Source organism: Calypte anna, chromosome 2, assembly GCF_003957555.1.
Source record: "Calypte anna isolate BGI_N300 chromosome 2, bCalAnn1_v1.p, whole genome shotgun sequence".
In the NCBI taxonomy this organism is placed as follows: Eukaryota; Metazoa; Chordata; class Aves; order Apodiformes; family Trochilidae; genus Calypte; species Calypte anna.
The window spans coordinates 6,335,568-6,352,570 of record NC_044245.1 but is presented as its reverse complement, the minus strand read 5'-3'; the positions used below and the strand labels follow the sequence as shown (position 1 = coordinate 6,352,570).

At 39.8% G+C, this 17,003-nt stretch overlaps 1 protein-coding gene across 2 annotated transcripts in view; it reads right to left on the bottom strand.

Moving 5' to 3' along the window:
• Positions 1-17,003, bottom strand: part of LOC103534760 (sodium channel protein type 5 subunit alpha-like) — a 167,475-nt gene that overhangs the window by 82,830 nt on the left and 67,642 nt on the right. For both annotated transcript variants that reach the window (XM_030444105.1, XM_008500749.2), the window contains exons 13-15: positions 14,500-14,738; positions 9,634-9,807; positions 7,627-7,983 (exon numbers count right to left, since the gene is read on the bottom strand). In XM_030444105.1, the coding sequence (XP_030299965.1) occupies positions 7,627-7,983; positions 9,634-9,807; positions 14,500-14,738 (770 nt within the window). The remainder of the gene's footprint in view (positions 1-7,626; positions 7,984-9,633; positions 9,808-14,499; positions 14,739-17,003) is intronic.

Genomic DNA, 17,003 nt, shown 5'->3' with positions numbered 1-17,003 from the left:
ATGTATCCTGGGCTGCTCTTCTGCAAAGCTGCATGTGACTCAAGAAAGAAAAAATCCCCCTCTCTTATGTAAGTGTCCAAGTTGAAGAGACAGACTCAAGTGACACTTCCACTTCTTCCTAATGGTCCCTTGGGCTCCCTGACTTCTTCCGGATGCTCTGACTCTCCAGCCTCCATCTCCAGTATTCTCCCAGCTCTCATTATGGCTCCTGCAGCTTTCAGATGAGTTCTGTTCCTCCATGGTGCCCCACTTGCTGCTTTGTGGATTTTATGTGTCCTGATGATGACTGCTACTGACATGTTTATTCTTGCCTGTTTGTAGAGTGGCCTTCACAGCTGATGTAACCAAAACAAAACTGCACATTTCCCGAATGCTGGGAGATGTTTAAAGAGCAGATAAGGTGAATAATGTCATCCAGGACATGAACCTGGGGATGCAGAGACAGCAGAGGGAAGGCAGCACTCATCCAAGACTTGGGACACCTTGACCTTCTCTTTGAACATGCTGTGAACACACATTTCCTTGGAAAACACAGTTCATCCAGCTTTGTGTAGTGCATGTTATCCCTTCTTCCTTCCACTGACAAGATGTGGAACTGATGAGCCTTAAAGAGAGTACCTGCTCGGTGGTAGAAGGACAGTATGAAAAACTTGAGGACACAGGCCTCTACTGTCATTTGAAAATTAAAATATAAAACCTCAAATGTTGTAACTTGAGCTTGTAATTCCTTCTCCCCAAACTTGCTTTAATTTCCAGCAAGCAGATTTAATCTAGTAGTTGTAATTAGAAGGCACATGATATTTTAAATTTGCAGTTCACTTTTGTAAGTCACCAGGTAAAACATCAATACTACATTTCACTCCAAGAAGATTAACCTTCATTCACAGAGTGGATATCTTCAGTAGTCCCCATGAATAAATACTTCTTTGTCATTAAATGCAAAAATAATCAACAAGACTCAGGGCAGCACGTCTGGCTGCATCTCTTGAGTTGCACATTTCTCCAGGGACAGACAGCAAACCATGAAAATGGAGCTTCAGTAGTTCCAGATTTGTGTGTCATTTGAAAAAGAAAATAAGTAGATATCTGGAAATGTGCTATCAGATGTCATTAGTGTTCCATTTTCATTCATTTATTGGCACAAGAAATCTTAATGGATGAGACTTCATTCCTTTGGGGTAAAGCAACCCTTAATCATGCTGTAAAGTTTCATGGCCTTGCAAATTCCTGATGTAATGCTTCATGTCTCTTAAAAATGCCAGAGTCCTGATGTGGCTCCCCTCGGTGACAGTCCCTTCATGTCAGGCAGAAGTACAAGTCCCATCTGAAGACCTTTGACCATCATAATAGCTTTTGCAGTCTTAGGTCTGGAAATGTAAAATTGTAATTCACTTTTACCTAGGCCTGTTAGATGTCCAGCTATTTTGCTATTACTAGTGATTTTACCCCAAGGGACAGTGGTATGCCTCTATATCCATTTCATTTAAACAGAAAATCTGACACATTACCATAAACCTCTTTCAAGCTCAGCTGTGATCTGCTGAGACATTTGGAGTGATGGAGATGTATCAGTACTGGCTGAGACAGGACTTACAGGCTACTTCTCCATGAACAGATTAAATGTTCCCAGGAACATTTTCTGGCACTGAGGACAAATGGTAAAGATAATTTGGCTCCATATTATTAATCTTTAAACCCTTTTCTAACCACAAATTTCCATCTGGGACAGTCTCTTGTCTCTGAAACTCTTGTTACATCCTTACAGTTGGCCAGCTGATGGATATTCCAGGATGGGCTACCATTCTGCCTGCACACTAGCCATGTACACTCCCTCTTATGTTCCTCAATTAGAGATCATGGTGCCTAGGTGGTAATATTCAGTAAAGAACTATAGGAAATTATTTTATACAGAAACAAACACCTGATAGCAAAGACTGTACAATCCACAGAGTAGCCCCATCTTATATGCTTATACAATATACCACAGCTACCTCCTCTTTGATGGTTTGGTTGCTTGCTTGACTGCAAAGTCCAATGTTAAAAAAATAGGCAGGAAAGAAAAAAACTGAACTGAGTAATCAAAAGTTTAGAGGCACACATAAAAAGTGACTTTGCTGTGGGATAACCACCATAGTTACCAAGTATTAGATGCCACATGGGACCCAATGACTCCTTATGTTACTTAGGGTCACCTGAGGAAGTGATTCAGGATAGAAAATTGATACGAATTTCTTCCCATAGACCAAGCTTCACAGAGAGGAGCAGAATCATTCTGGTAGTAAATGACCTTTAAAATCATCGAGCCAAACCATTAATCTAACACTGCTGAGTCCACCACTAAACCATGTCCTTAATTGCCACATCTGCATGTCTTTTAAATACCTCCTGGGATGATGCCTGTAGTCCTTGCTCTTCCCCACCCATACCCATCCCACCCCAGTCCTCTCCATCCCAAATTTGTTTTACACATCTATCAGTTCAAGATCTGTGCTAAATAACCCTTCATCCTTTGTGCCCTTCTTCTCCCTTTAGGATAATTATTCCCATCCAGGTTGCACTGAAGGTGTTCAAAACAACCTTTTAGTGGTAGGAAGGGAGACTCTTGTGGAATCAGTAAGAAGTTATGCATTGCTCACATACCCCATAACCCAACTTCTTTCTCTCCTGCCCTGCTGCAGGGACATGTCTCTGTCAGAACAGATCTGGCTCTATGCCATTTTATCAACAGATTGTGGCTGGTAAAGATCAAAATAGTGGTGAATGAGGCCTGATGAGGTGGGGTTTTTTTGGTGTCTGACCATCTTGAGTCCATAGATTTTAACCTGATGAAGGTTTAGCAGCCCTTTCCCAGAACATCACTTTGAGGAACTGTCCTACACAGACTTGTAGGGAGAGACAAAACACTTTTTTTTCCAAAAATGTGACACTTCCAGATTTCTGTGTGCCACAGTTGTGAGCGATGTTAAAACAGAAAGAAACATCCATTAAGTTTTTCCTCAGATGTGGAAGCAGAATAAAAAGACAGGCTCCGGATATATCTGACTTTTTCAGAGAAGCATTTCCATTTGGTTTACCCAAAGCAGGCCACTTCAAATCTCATCCAAACCATGCAGAGCAGCTCTGCTGCTGAGCACTCAAATTACCACAGGAAGACAGGAATGGAAAATCCTCTTAGGTCACCAAGTCAAGGCCCCTGCTACCATGGGGTTTTTTCCTTCACAAATTACTCCAGCTGCATTTCACATGCTGATGGTTTGGGGCCAATCAGCCTTCCTGGAAAGTCCTCAACAACCCCACTGTGCTGACAGTCAGAGGCCTCCTTGCCAATCCCAGCCTAAAGGTGTCTGTGGTGATTTATACTTTTGTTTTTTTGGATGAGCAATATCCCATAATATCCCTGTTCCCTTTCCACACCTAGCTCTGTATTCCCCTCAACTTCATATTCCCTTACTGTGCTTTCTCAGTAGTACTTAATCTTTCTTGAGCATCAGTCATTGAGGGTCTACTGTATATCCAGTATTGCATTGTTAGGCAACAGTGTTGATACACAACTTTCCCCTCTGCAATTACCATTCCCATTCTGTACTAGAAACTTGATTGTTTTTTTTTTATGGATACAATATATTGGCACTTTGGTCCAACTCACTGGCTCAGTAAGCCAGAGTGATACATAGTTGGGGATATCTACAGCTGAGTTTGCCTCCCCAAGACTTCAGCACAGAAATAGGTACTTTTAGGGTCTATTTAACCTGATGTATTTTATGTCTTTTTGAGTAAGGTATTTTATGGCTTCACAGACTCCATTTACCAGATCTGACTACAAAGGCATCTCCGTGCAATTATCTCAAACGTAGATCTCCACAGTGGCTGCTACATATATTTTTATTATCCTCTCAAACATTTGCTGTTGGTAAGATGTTGGAACATAGCATAAATTCTTAAATAGGGCTGAGTGCATAACCTTACACTTTGTGTTTCATAATTCCATGCATCACGCATTAATTCAATGATAATGGTTATGCAAGTCTTCCTACAGAATAGCCTGAGAGCCTAGAAATTAATGGGGCTTTCTACCTTTGTGTTTTCAGAAAATGTCATGAATATTTTGCTGAGTGAATAGCATTTCCATGGAAAGCAAACAACACCAAAAGCCTAGGTCTGACCCTAGAAGAACATCTCCGGCCTTATATTTCACCTTTCAGGATAATTGTGAATATGTTATTTCCCTGGTTAGACAGACTCTACATCTTGGCACTCTTTCAGCTCCAGGAAGATAAAATCCACCATGAAAAAGCAGCAGTGAATTCCCAGCTTGTGGTGGATTGGGGAAGTAGGAGGGGTTGCAGGTAAATCAGAGGTGAGACAGCAGCAGTCCAGAAACTCAGCCCTGAGGGTGAGGCAAGGCACTGCAGCTCTTACCTTGGGTTTACACTAAAAGGTGCTTTTTTGGGTGCTGTCTGTGTCATGTAAAACCAAATAAGAGCATGAGCAAAGACACTGAGTGCATTTCTGCTCTGCTTCAAGTTGCCCTTCACTTGGTGGCACTTCAGGAAAAGCTGGTAGGAAACAGGCTCCAGCCAGGTGGCAGGCAGAGAATAAAAGGGAGGGTTGGCCATGCATGCACAAAGAGGTTGGAAGGTTTTTTTTACTTCTGTGATTGAAGTGTCAGTTTAATTCATGCACATTGTTATCACCTGTTACACACAGTTGTCCTCTGAGAAGTGGCTGGTGTCACACTCAACCCTCTCCTCAGCTGACTCACCAGAGCAGAGGGCACTGGGCATGTCCTGGCTACCCAAATTCCCCTACATCTTCTTAATAATTCCTGCCTCAGTGACTTTCCTTATTAACCTCAGTAACATAAACATACATAGGAAATATGTTAAGTCCTTTATAAAAAGTCAACAGTAAGCAGAATAATTCCACTACCAATTGCAGACACTCTTTCTTGCAAATGAGGGAGAATTCATTTTATTATCTGTCTGGTTTGGCTTTACCTTCCAAAGTGGCCCCAATGACTCTAAAAATGCCTTCTGATAATAGTAGCACAGCATTACTGTGCAAAAGCCAGTTACACAGCACTTAATTTTCCAGCTATGATGCAAAATTTAGTTCTTTGAAGATGACTCAAACATCAGCTGACCAGCAGTAAACAGTAGCACTGGTCCAAGATATTTTCAGGATATATGAGTACAAAGAAAAGATCTAAGATGCTGTAAAATACCTTTGACCAAAAGGACTGCTTTGTAACATGAAGTTACCCAGGGCACTTACTAAGTTTCTTTTCTTCTACTATTCCTTTGAATTTCTGGTAGTGTGGCTCAGTAAAACCTGTGAAATAAATCACTGAACATACCACAGGATCACAGCAGTTGTAACTCTTCCAAGACCAGTTTGCAGCCCTTATTCTACAGTAGGTAAAAAGCAGATCTGCTCTGTAATGTCAAGTTTGTGGTTGGGACAGTGACCACAGACTCTACCATAATACTGGCAGATGTGACAGATAGAAGATTTAATCTAGAAGAGTGTGCAGGTCTACAGAGAGAAAAATCCTGTAGGATTTCCTCCATGCTCTCAGAAATTAAGAAAGTGTGCCAAGCCCAAATGAGATACAACCTCAGGATGGTATTTTTCTCATTAGATCTAACTCTTGAAACTCAGAAGAGGAAGAAGGATCCCAGCAAGCTAAAAGTGAAACTTGATGGCAGATTGCAACCAAGTTACAAGTGAAAAATGCAGCTCTTGAGTTTGCTTATTTTAAAGGGTAAGTGGTGCTTTTCGGCTGCCATAATTTTTGCATCTGACTATAATCAGCAAACAGGTGAGTTTGTGAATTTGATTCACTCTCAGTGAAGAAAGCAAGAATTTTGCTGATGCCAGAGGAATGAGATGACCCTCTCTTTACCTGCTAATCAGCATCATGAAATCTCTACCAAATGCAGCTGACACTGGAGGAGTCTCATGTTTCAGAATCTCTTGTTCTTTTCATACCTATGATTCATTTCCTCTTTCTTTTTTTTTCTGGTGGGATTTTTTTTACATTTGTGGTTTTTTGCTGTATTTTGTTTGTTTGTTTGTTTGGGTTTTTTTTTTTTTTGTTTGTTTGTTTGTTTTGTTATTTGTTTTTGAGTGATCTACAGACACCAATAATTTCTGTTTACCAGTCAGTGCCACACACATACAGAATGGCTGGTTAAAAAAGGATAAAGCCAGCATTCCAGCATTTCTGCTTTCAGCTGACCAGTAACTTCAGCTTATCCAGACTGACAGAATTTTTCAGCTTCAGGTTTTACATTTGGGACAGTCTTTTTCGGGCATTAGGGTTAAATATATGTAGTTAATGTTTGTGTAATCTATTATGGCTCAGATTTCATATTTAACAGAACTTATGCACATTGATGAGTGTTAATATCTATGGGTGTCAGATGTTGCAAATTCACATCTTTCAGTAACCCATGAATATTGCAAATCTTAACATTTTCCTCAGAATTTACCATATTTCATTTTTGGGTTTCATTATCATCTGCAGAACCCATTGCTTAATAGCAGAGGGAGATTAATTTTCTGGATCTCATGCTAAACTCCCCCAAAACATGTACAGAAAGTAACAATTTTTCCCAACTCCTTTAATCACATTTATTTGCCAGAAAAATCTATAGAAAGAAGAAGACAGAGAAAAAACAACTCATAAGTTACCTGCCACTTTCTGGTTAATCATAGTTTAACTTGTTGGTTGTTTTTTTTCTAAAAACCCCTATGATAATTTGCTCTTGCAATCAACATTTTCAGTGCAGAACTGTTAAAATATAAATTAATGAAGCAAAAGAGCACACTCTGCTTTTCTACCAACTCTTTCAACAACTTTTCTATACCTGCAGCCCAGAACCAAAGTACTGGGTATTTAAAAGCAAAACAACCATTAAAACAATCAGTAGCAAACCCCAACGTTTAAACAACTCTCTACATAAACAGTAAACCCATTAAAGCCCTGGTGCCAAAGATGCTCTGTAAGCTGAACAGACAAAACATTTCCAGAGTGATGCAAGCCAGCAAAGCACTCCCTAAGATGTCAACAGGGAAATACAATTCAGGCTTAATAGGTTCAGAGCTTATGTAAGGCACACTTATGGGATTGTCTATTAAAAAAGCAAGTGACAGAACTGTAAACACAACCTCCAGCTTCCTAGAACATGCAGGCTAAAGACATTCAAAACTCCACTCAAAGACACTGTAAAGTACAAGTGCTCTGGACCAAAATGGAAAGGAAATAAAAATATCTCCCAATACACTGACTGCTGAGGTGATATTCACTCCTCTGTACAAAGAGATCCAGAATCCCTTCAGCCTCATGGATGGCTTAAGAAATTAAATCATTATAACCAGCTCATGTGCCTTTTCTCCTAGTAAAATGTTTTCTGTACTGCAACAAGCAGGAAGCCTTTATTCCTAGCTAGTAATGCAATGCTATCAGTGTACTTGGGATATGAACAAGTGACAATTTGATCCATCAAATTAAAGCCATGGAGCAATGTGAGATTTGCCATTTATGGATTTAAAAAAATATACATTTCCACACAGCCACCTAAAAAAGAGAAAAAATTTAAAAAAAATATCTAAAGAACTCACCACCAGGTTTCCTATCACCATGACCAACAAGAAGACGAGAAGGCACAGTGGCTGCCCAGCTACTTCCATGCAGTCCCACATGGTCTCGATCCACTCCCCACACAAAATCCGGAAGATGATGAGGAACGAGTGGAAAAAATCATTCATGTGCCACCGTGGCAAATTGCCTGTTGTGCTTATCTTCTTCACGTTGTCCAGGTAGCTTTTCCCAAAAAGCTGCATTCCCACCACAGCAAAAATAAAGACAATGATTGCCAGCACAAGAGTGAGGTTCCCGAGGGCACCCACTGAATTACCAATGATTTTAATGAGCGTATTTAAGGTCGGCCAAGACTTTGCCAATTTGAAGACTCGCAGCTGTGAACGAAACAGAAACAACAATGTCAGTTCCTAAAACCAACAGACATTTCAATTGATGAATTATTGAAGTCTGTAACACATGAAAGACATTAAATGCCACAGTGTGTGTGGTACAGGGTGGTTTTAGCCATACTTCCTGTTAACCTCACTACATCTATTAATAAAACATCACTTGGACTTCTTGGATGAGAATTTTCCAGAGCTATGCCCATGCTTATTAGATAGGCATGCTTTTAAAAGCTCATTCCCCCAATATCATGGTGGGGAGAGGAAGGAAGGGGAAAATCTCAGGTTTTAATGTTTTCATTTACATTGCTTTTGCCCCCTCAAATTAAACAGTCTGGCAGGCATTTGGGGGAAGGGCCCAGGGTTGAATCCCACCAAGAAAGAAGCAATTCCTCTGTGTTTCAGAGCAAGCCTCAGCCAGATGCTATTAGTTGTTAGCTCCTAGTGTGAAAATCACCTCTGTGCTGAGTATCATGCAGTCTATGAACAACCCACGTCCCACTTAAGACCTATTTTAAGGATGCAAATGGTTCCTAGCCCTTGTGCTGTGTTTTCAACTGAAGGTTTAATTTCAGCCCTAGTGACGAGGGCTCAAAACCAGAAGACTCTCAGGACTTATGCAGTATTAAAAATCTGCTTTTTTGCACACATTTGCACAGACTTTTTTTTTTTTTTTTTTTTTTTTTTTTTTTTTTTTGGGGGGGGGGGAAGAGTTTTAAAAAAAAAATCTTCCACTAAGTGTAATCATAAAGGCTTGTTTTCCCAGTCTTTGTGAAGCCATATCATGGCCAGAATGCTTAGCATGGACATCCTGGTACATGAATTGCAACACAAATGTCAAGCTGGCAAGGAAACTATTTTTCTGTTCCAGTATGTCGACAGCCTCTCATTAACAGAAACCCACTATCCCATGCATGACAAAGGAGCTGACAGCTAAGGAGTTCCCATGAAAGACAGATGCTGTGTTATGCTGATCAGTTCTAGAAAAAAAAATCCCCACTCTGAATAATTCAAAGACATTTTCTTTTGACAACATTTAGAAGAACAGTGGCATGTTTATGTCATAATTTACGAATAACGACTTCTAAAACATCAAGTTACAGGCTCATGCACTTCTTGGCTTATCAATTATCTGCTTACAATGCTAAGAGGTAAATGGGTATGAAGTGGTAGATTTTTATTACAAATTGGCACAAATACTTTATGTGTGCTACAAGTTGTACAGTTTCTTCCCTGAAGGAGTTATCAGACACTGGAACAAGCTGCCCAGGAGTCACCATTCCAGAGGGTATTTAAAATTCGTATTGACACAGTACTTAGGGACATAGTTTAGTTAAGGTGTTGTCAGTGTCAGGCCAACAGTTGGACTATGATGAACTTGAAGGTCTTTTCCATCCAGGGTGATTCTGTGTAGTACCTGGCACGGTTAGAAGGAATCAAATTATGTTCTCATTTACTCTGATGCAAATCTGGGACAATTCCATTTATCCCACAGCCTATAATTAATGTTATGTACTTTTCATCGGTTTGCAGCAATTTCAGTCTGTATCAGTGGATGTGATTTAAAAAATATATGTTGCATTCCTTCCAGAGTTTATAGGTAATCAGAGAAGAGGGATAAGAAGAGAACAAGACCCTTACCAGTCGGAAGGAGCGTAAAACAGACAAGTTTCCCATGCTGGACAAGCCTAGTTCCATCAGGCTTAGTGTAACAATTATGCTGTCAAAAATATTCCAGCCCTGTTGAAAATAGTAGTAGGGGTCAAGGGCAATTACTTTGAAGATCATTTCTGCTGTGAAAATCCCAGTGAAGACCTGTAGAAAGAAAGCATGAAGTCTAAGTAACCTTTTAAGAACACGTCCTCGCTTACAGACTTCCCACTAACACAGGTGAACACAGCAGTAATCCAAAAATATTTCTCAAGGAGACACTTTATTTTTCATGGCTGAATTTTACCACTATTACAACTGTGAGCAGTCTAGTCTGCTCACAAAAATATTTGATACAGCTGTAAACAGTATCTGAGTTCCAGGTCGGGACTGGAACATGTATTTCCATCTCCTTCTGTCATCTGAATAAACTCAGTGGTTAAATAAAAAAAGAAAAAGTAAAGGTGCCTTTTATAAAGGTTAAATCTATTCATTTCACTGCAGAAACTTGAATGGATGGAGTAGGAGTGTTAAAGGGGTATTTGGGTTGTAGATTACCTGCTGCATTATCCCTTTTTATGTTGTTATTATTAATACCAGGGCAAAGCAAGCCTCCAGTCATTCTGAGGTTATTGCTGGCAGTGAAGGCGATTAGAAACGCTAATTTGAGTCCTAGCCTTTTTTTTTTTTTTTTTTTTTTAACAAATAGTAAAGGCAATTTTCTTTTCACAGCATCTTGGGAACAGAGCTTATTTATGACCCAGTTCAAATGTCTTATGGTGGAGCTTTTAATTGGAACATTTTTCTTTAAAACAACATATAAATATTACCTATGAGGCAGAGGGAAAGGGTAAGGAAGGGCTACTGACAGCATATTCAGTTTAATTCTCACAAAGTATCTCAGCGACTGAGATCTTGTCCTTTCTTATGACCTCCTTAAGTATCAGTGTAAATGCACAGCAGAAGGCTACAGTCTGCTTGAAATGACAAAACGTGGATATAAGTTCTCCATATACTGTTTTCTTTTCATTCCAAGTCCCAGTAGAAGGTGCACAGAGCTCCATGTTCTGAAAAAATCTCTATATATCAAAGCACATGGTTTTATTTGAAACAACCCACATCAACGCACAGTATAGGTTAAGTAAGAGTGGGCAATCCAGAGCTTGTGGATCAGTTACACACAGTCAAGAAGAAATGTTTTCCTTCCAATAAGCTGGCTATTCACAGCAGTACCCCAGCAAGACTGATCAACTCTGATCAACAAAGGCAAGAAACCCATTAAGCTGTGGAAGGGAAAGGTTAAGTTTACATAATTAAGATAGGATGGAATAAAAATAAATTATCAAAGCCTGAATTTGAGGGAGGATTGGCTTTACTCTGTAATTCTGCAGAAAAGAATTATTCCAAGCAGCCATTTCACACAATTCCTTAAACATTGTAATACCTGTAAAATACCTGCTCTTTCCCATCAGGAAAATAATAACCTGAACTGCAACTGAGCTCTCTTGGAAGCCAAGAACCCAACAAAATGCCCTGTCTCAAATTTCTAACTAGCCAACAATTTCTGAGCCCTGGTGGCCGGAGATACCAAAGATTCCCACCAGAATGCTTCAATTTTCCCTTGGGAGAGAGAACAAGACAAAACTGGATGTCTGTGAAATTGTATCCAGGGACTGCCTCAAAAAACCACGATACCACACAGGGTACATTATGCAACCACCTTGCTGAGAAATGACTCAGGAGGATCGCTTTCTTTGCCTGAATCATTTTAATCAATAGCCTTCTGAGAAGGAAATGTCACAGTAAGATAGCAAAATGTCTGAGCCCTCCTAAAGGCATCAAACAGCATGTACCAGCTACGAATTTCAAATGGCACCTGGTACACAGCAACTGAATTTGTAGAAGAGGCTGGATCCTCAGTATGATAAAGGCTTGGAAGGAAATAATGTAAATTTAACATCCCACTGGTGCTAAATATGATGCTGCTGATTTGTAGGACTTCGTCTTAAACAATTCTTTTGTTTATAATTTCAGTTATTTAAGCTCTACTATTGCATAATGTTATCTCAGTTTGTAAAGACAAACAAAAATTGTGAGAATCTTGCTCTATCTACCTATTATTTAAGGGCTGGAACTGCACAGGCAGATGAACCATGTAAAGATGTACATGTGCTTGGCTGGCCTTCTGATCACATTTGAAACTGCTGATTCCTGTAAGTGATGAACTAAAGAACTCTGAAGGTAGCAGGTGCTGCAGGAAGCAGAGGGACAATCAGAGCAGGAGATCTCCAATGACTGGCAGCAGACAAAGCACAGCTCTTGGAGAAAGCAAATCCACAATCCCTTCTCATTCTTTCATTTCTCTCAGAAACATTTGTTTTGAGAAAAAAATGCCAAAGATCTGCCCTTTTTAATATTATCCCCCCCCTCCATTTCATGCTAGTATAATCATTCCCAGGGGGTTAGATGGGAAGATGACAGCTATCCAGCCTGGGGGCAGAGGAGGGGTCTGGTAGTCTGCAGCTTAGGGAATGCAGCCACCTGGCAGCTTGCCCTGGATCTGGGACTCCTTTCCCTTTCACAGGGGAGTGAAAAAAAAAAACGTCAATTTTCATTACAAATGACTTTGCAAAACCCTCTGCAAAATGGAATTACCTTCCTCTGACCTGCTCTACTCACAATCAATTGGGTTACACAGGGGTTCAGTAAAGCTGTCCAGGGGAGCTGGGACCCTCTGGCCTCTCACCAACCCATCCTGGGATGGCAGGGGAAGGGGAACCTCCTGCCATCAGCCTGCTACAGAAAATATCAGCAGTCTGGTTTGTAGGTTGTGCATTTTACACTTAACACAAAGAGGAGAAATAGCTTGAGGCAGTCCTGAGAAACTCACAGCGAGGGGATATTCTTTTTTTTTTTTTTTTTTTTTTTTTTTTGGCACCCCAGCAGGTCAGTAGGTGTTGGCAGGAGGGATGCCAAGGGCTAACGTTTCACTGCCTGTGGTCTGCAAAGGGAAAAGCTGATTTGCCAAAAGCAGGGCAAGGAACAGACACATTTACCATTCCAAGTGCCCGAGGGGGAAATGGCAGCTTTGCCACCTGTTCTGGTAGATACTGAGTCCAGAGGTGAGGTTTTTTTAAAGTCATCTTAGAAGGCCACAAATTGTAGAGGAACAACAAGGCTGTGAAGTGGAGCTGGCTGCAGTCCTGGGAGATGACTTTCTGAGCTACTCTTATCTACTGCTTCCCACAGAATGCAAAAGTGTGGCTTGGAAGCAAGAGAGACCCAAACAGACTTTTACTGAGTGCAACAACAGAGAGAGATCTGCCAACACACAGCAGCTGAAAAACTGGAGACTGGTCCCACAGCTTAGGAAAAAACCATCAGATTGCCCAAAGAGCCCCAGAGCTAACAATAACAAGAACCAGGGTAAAGAAGTGTTGTACCACATATGCCAGGACTGATACAGAAAGTCTGATTATTGCTACTCCTCACCTAAACCTGCCAGTGCAGGATTCTTCTTGCTAAGGGCAGACACTACAGCTGTAGTGCTTCTGCATATTCCCCCTGTAGTCAGTCCTCACTGCAGTCACTGGCTTCCAGCAGATAGTTTACTTTATTGAAAAGTAAACAACTTTAAAACATCATATTAATCGGGCCTTAAAATTGTCCATTACTCCCCACTGACTTTAAAGGGAGACAAAGGCAACCAGCCCTTCCAGAGACTCCTACACAGTACATACCTAAAGGTAGGCAAGGTAAATCCCACTTCAAGTTACTGCAGCCTTTTTTTTCATCTTTATTTCATCTCTGCTGTAAGCTTCTCAAATGCAAACTTAGCAGCATCCATGGTTCAGGGTATTCCGGATGTACTTATGGTCCTATGGGAAATCTCTGCTTCTGCCACTAGATTTTAGGGGCAATTCCCCCATGTCATAGCTAGATTGCCTGTGCCTTTCCCCTTACAGACTCTTCTAGAATTGAAAGGATTTTAAACATTAAGCTTTAAAGAAGTAAACCACAGTAACTTTTAGATATAAATATAGAGAAAGCCAATTAAATAAAAAGCTTCCATTTTCTAGCAACTGCAAAAATTTAGTGGTCCCCCAGGTTAAGAAATTGCACTGCTTTGCCTCCAGAAAGACTTTTCTGCTGTCCCTGCAGCTTGGCTGTAGATCTGTCACTCTGCTTTTCCTTGGGGCAGTGTGGTCTCTGCTTACTTTGCAGCTCTCTCTGACTGCTCTAGCTTGCACATTAAGTTTCCCCTGGCAGCATCACCCGTGCTTTGCTCCATGTCCCTTCAGCCCCAGGGTTTGTACGGAACCCAGCACACACAGCTGGACAAGGCAGGGAGGCACAGCAGGACACAGAGGGGTATACAGCAAATGTATTGTAGGCACTTACTCACATACACCTCTAGATGTGTTTGAACACTCTGTTGAAACCTCCAAGATCTTGCCTTGTTATTCTCTGTAGTGTTTTTTTTTAACTTAAAAGTCACTATTAGTCACCAAAATCTACTGCCTTTTCATTGCTTTATCAGAAATCCCAAGTAAACCTCATTAACCTTTCTCTTATCTCATTTCTTTAAGCAGGTTCAAACTAAAAACTTATCAGGAACAGACCAAAACCATGGCTTTAATGCTTACTAATAACATTAGAACAGGGTAGTTTAATGAAAATAGATTCTTGTCTTTCAGTCCTTTCTCTTCACCCCCAGACAAAGATGACTATGTGGACTCTTTTGACATGTCACAGCCAAAGCAATGTTGACAGCATATTAAAACAGACTCTTCCCAAGCCAAAAAGCTTCAAAAAGCAGGAAATCCACTCTGCAGGTAGCACTTCACCTCCACTTACCAAGTTGCCTATGTAAAGCATGTGGTCAAACTCCTTCGTCATCTTGTAATGCTCCAAGGCCATGAAGAGTGTGTTCAGCACAATGCAAAGGGTGATGGTGAGGTCAGTAAATGGGTCCATTACCACGAACTTGACAAATTTCTTGATTAAAAGCCAAAGTGGGCAGCAATCCCAAATGAGAAATTTAACAGCAAAGTGGTTCCAGCAGGGAGGACATTTCTGGTGTGATTCCTCGAGCTCTAAGTCACAAGCAAGAAAGGAACAGTCAATTGACACTGAGTTATATGAAGAAAACACTTAAAATGATTCATCAAGCAAGGCCACTGAAACAGCCCAAATTTTTTTTTTCTAAGAATAAAAATATTTCTGTCTTAACAGGCTGGCAAATTATGCACTTTGGGGTTTTTGCCAGTTGACCTGTGCTTAGCACACAGTGACTTATTCTGAAAGTAAAAACCTTTTAATAGTGTCACAAGCAAAAAGGGAGTATCACTAAATATGTAAAGTCCAGTATTATACACATAAGGGCTTGGATCTTTACCTTGTTTTCCACTTTGGCAAGCTCAAGTGGATAAGAGTACAGCATCTTTATTTAACTCAGGATTTTTTACATTCCCAGATCCCATTTTAGAAGCACCTTAAGTAATAATACCTTTTAAAGTGTTTAAGAGATGAAGGAGTTTATATCCAATATTAGAACTGATTTAAACACTTGAGAGCCAGAGTATCACTGGTTATCAACAGAGTTTCTGTTCCTGATGTGCAATCCAAAAAGGCATTAAGCATTTGATTTCTTCTGAAAGGCCCACATCCAAAGCCAGGGGAGTGCATAACTCAGTTTGAAAATGTTGCTAAAGCTCCAGCATGCTTTTTAAAGGTGCTTTTAAAATATTACCTAAAATATGTTTTTTAATGTGCTCATTCTACTTGAGCACAAAAGAACTGAAATAGCTTCATATATATAATCTGTGTTAAACAAAGAAAAAGAAAAGCCAAAAAAGACAGCTAATGGCTGAATGATAATGATTAGTGGAATTGCTTAATGCTTGCCTTTTCTCATTCCTTTATGGGAATGGAATGCTGTGCAACCGTTTTAGTCTATATAATTAGAACCTGCACTGATAACAGGAAAACTTCAGCCAAGGCTGTTATTTCAATCAGTTTATAAACAGCCTCCTCTACCAAGCCAGGGTGTATTCTCTGAGTATTTTCCTTCACTGGACAACAGAACTGCAGTATGAAGTGTTTCTAGCAAGCTTTCAAAAGATCAGATGATGTCCTCCATACACAAGTCTCACATAAATGCCTTCTCTGCTTTGAGACTTCTGAAAAACCAACTTGCTACCTGACACAAACATATTTTTTCTAGTCTTCAAACAGAGAGTTTACAGAGAAGTACTTAAAATAATGTGAGAAACACCCATGTCCTCCAAAATTTCAACACAAAATCCTTTTCTTTTTCTTGGAAACCCACCTCAAAGTAATAGTTTGGGGCAGTTACTTCCTAATTTTCCAGGTAAATCCAGAATAACACCTCTGTCTGTATATAGACTACTCATAATCACTTCTAATGAACCCTTTTTATTTCAATTTTATTAATTTGAGGACATTTGTGTTGGACAAACATCAGATATGTCACTGTTTTCTCTGAGGCTCCACATTTGACACAAGCCACTTTCAGTCCAGGCTGCATTAAAAATGCTTTTAAATCACAGCGGATCTAATAGTTTTTTGAAAGACATCTGCCAAGTGAAAAGTAAAATTAGACTCAGCTGGTTCTTTTATGATAGCTTATATTGTTTTTTTAAAAAGGTCAGAACAACATAAAAGTCAAAGTTTGTGTTTGGAGGCATTTTTCCTCTTATTTTTAAATGAAAAAAAAAAAAAAAAAATAATCTTTCCTTGACTGGAAGGCTTTGCAATGTCTGGGTAAACAGTGAGGTGATGATTACCCAAGAGTTGAGAGCAGGAACCAGGAGAAGGTTTTGGTGTGGTTGTTTCACACAGTTTGGCACAAATCATTCAGCTATTATTACAGCTAAAGCTCATGATACATTTTATTCTGATTTGGTATTCTTCTTGTAGTTAACAAGTATTCAATTTCAATGACTAATCAAATGCTGAGAGTTAAAAAATCTTCAAGAAGGATTGAAAGAGCTTTCTTCTATATGAAGCTAAAAATGTACATCCTCTGAGTTACCATAGACTTGATGCTCTCTATTTCTGTGTAAAAAGTAATAGACAGTACCATTAAATAAATAAGTTCATCTCAGACCTTTCAGGCATTCTTAACACATTACAAAGAAGAAAATAAATCACAAAGCTAATTGCTAAAACCCCAGAGAAAACAGATAAAACTTCTATAGACTATGTTGAGTACTGGAACACACTGATTATTTACTTATCAAGAATACAACTATCTAGTTAAACATATATATATATATATACATATAATCTATATACAAACATATATATATAATCTGTTCTGGCCACAATACTGCTGA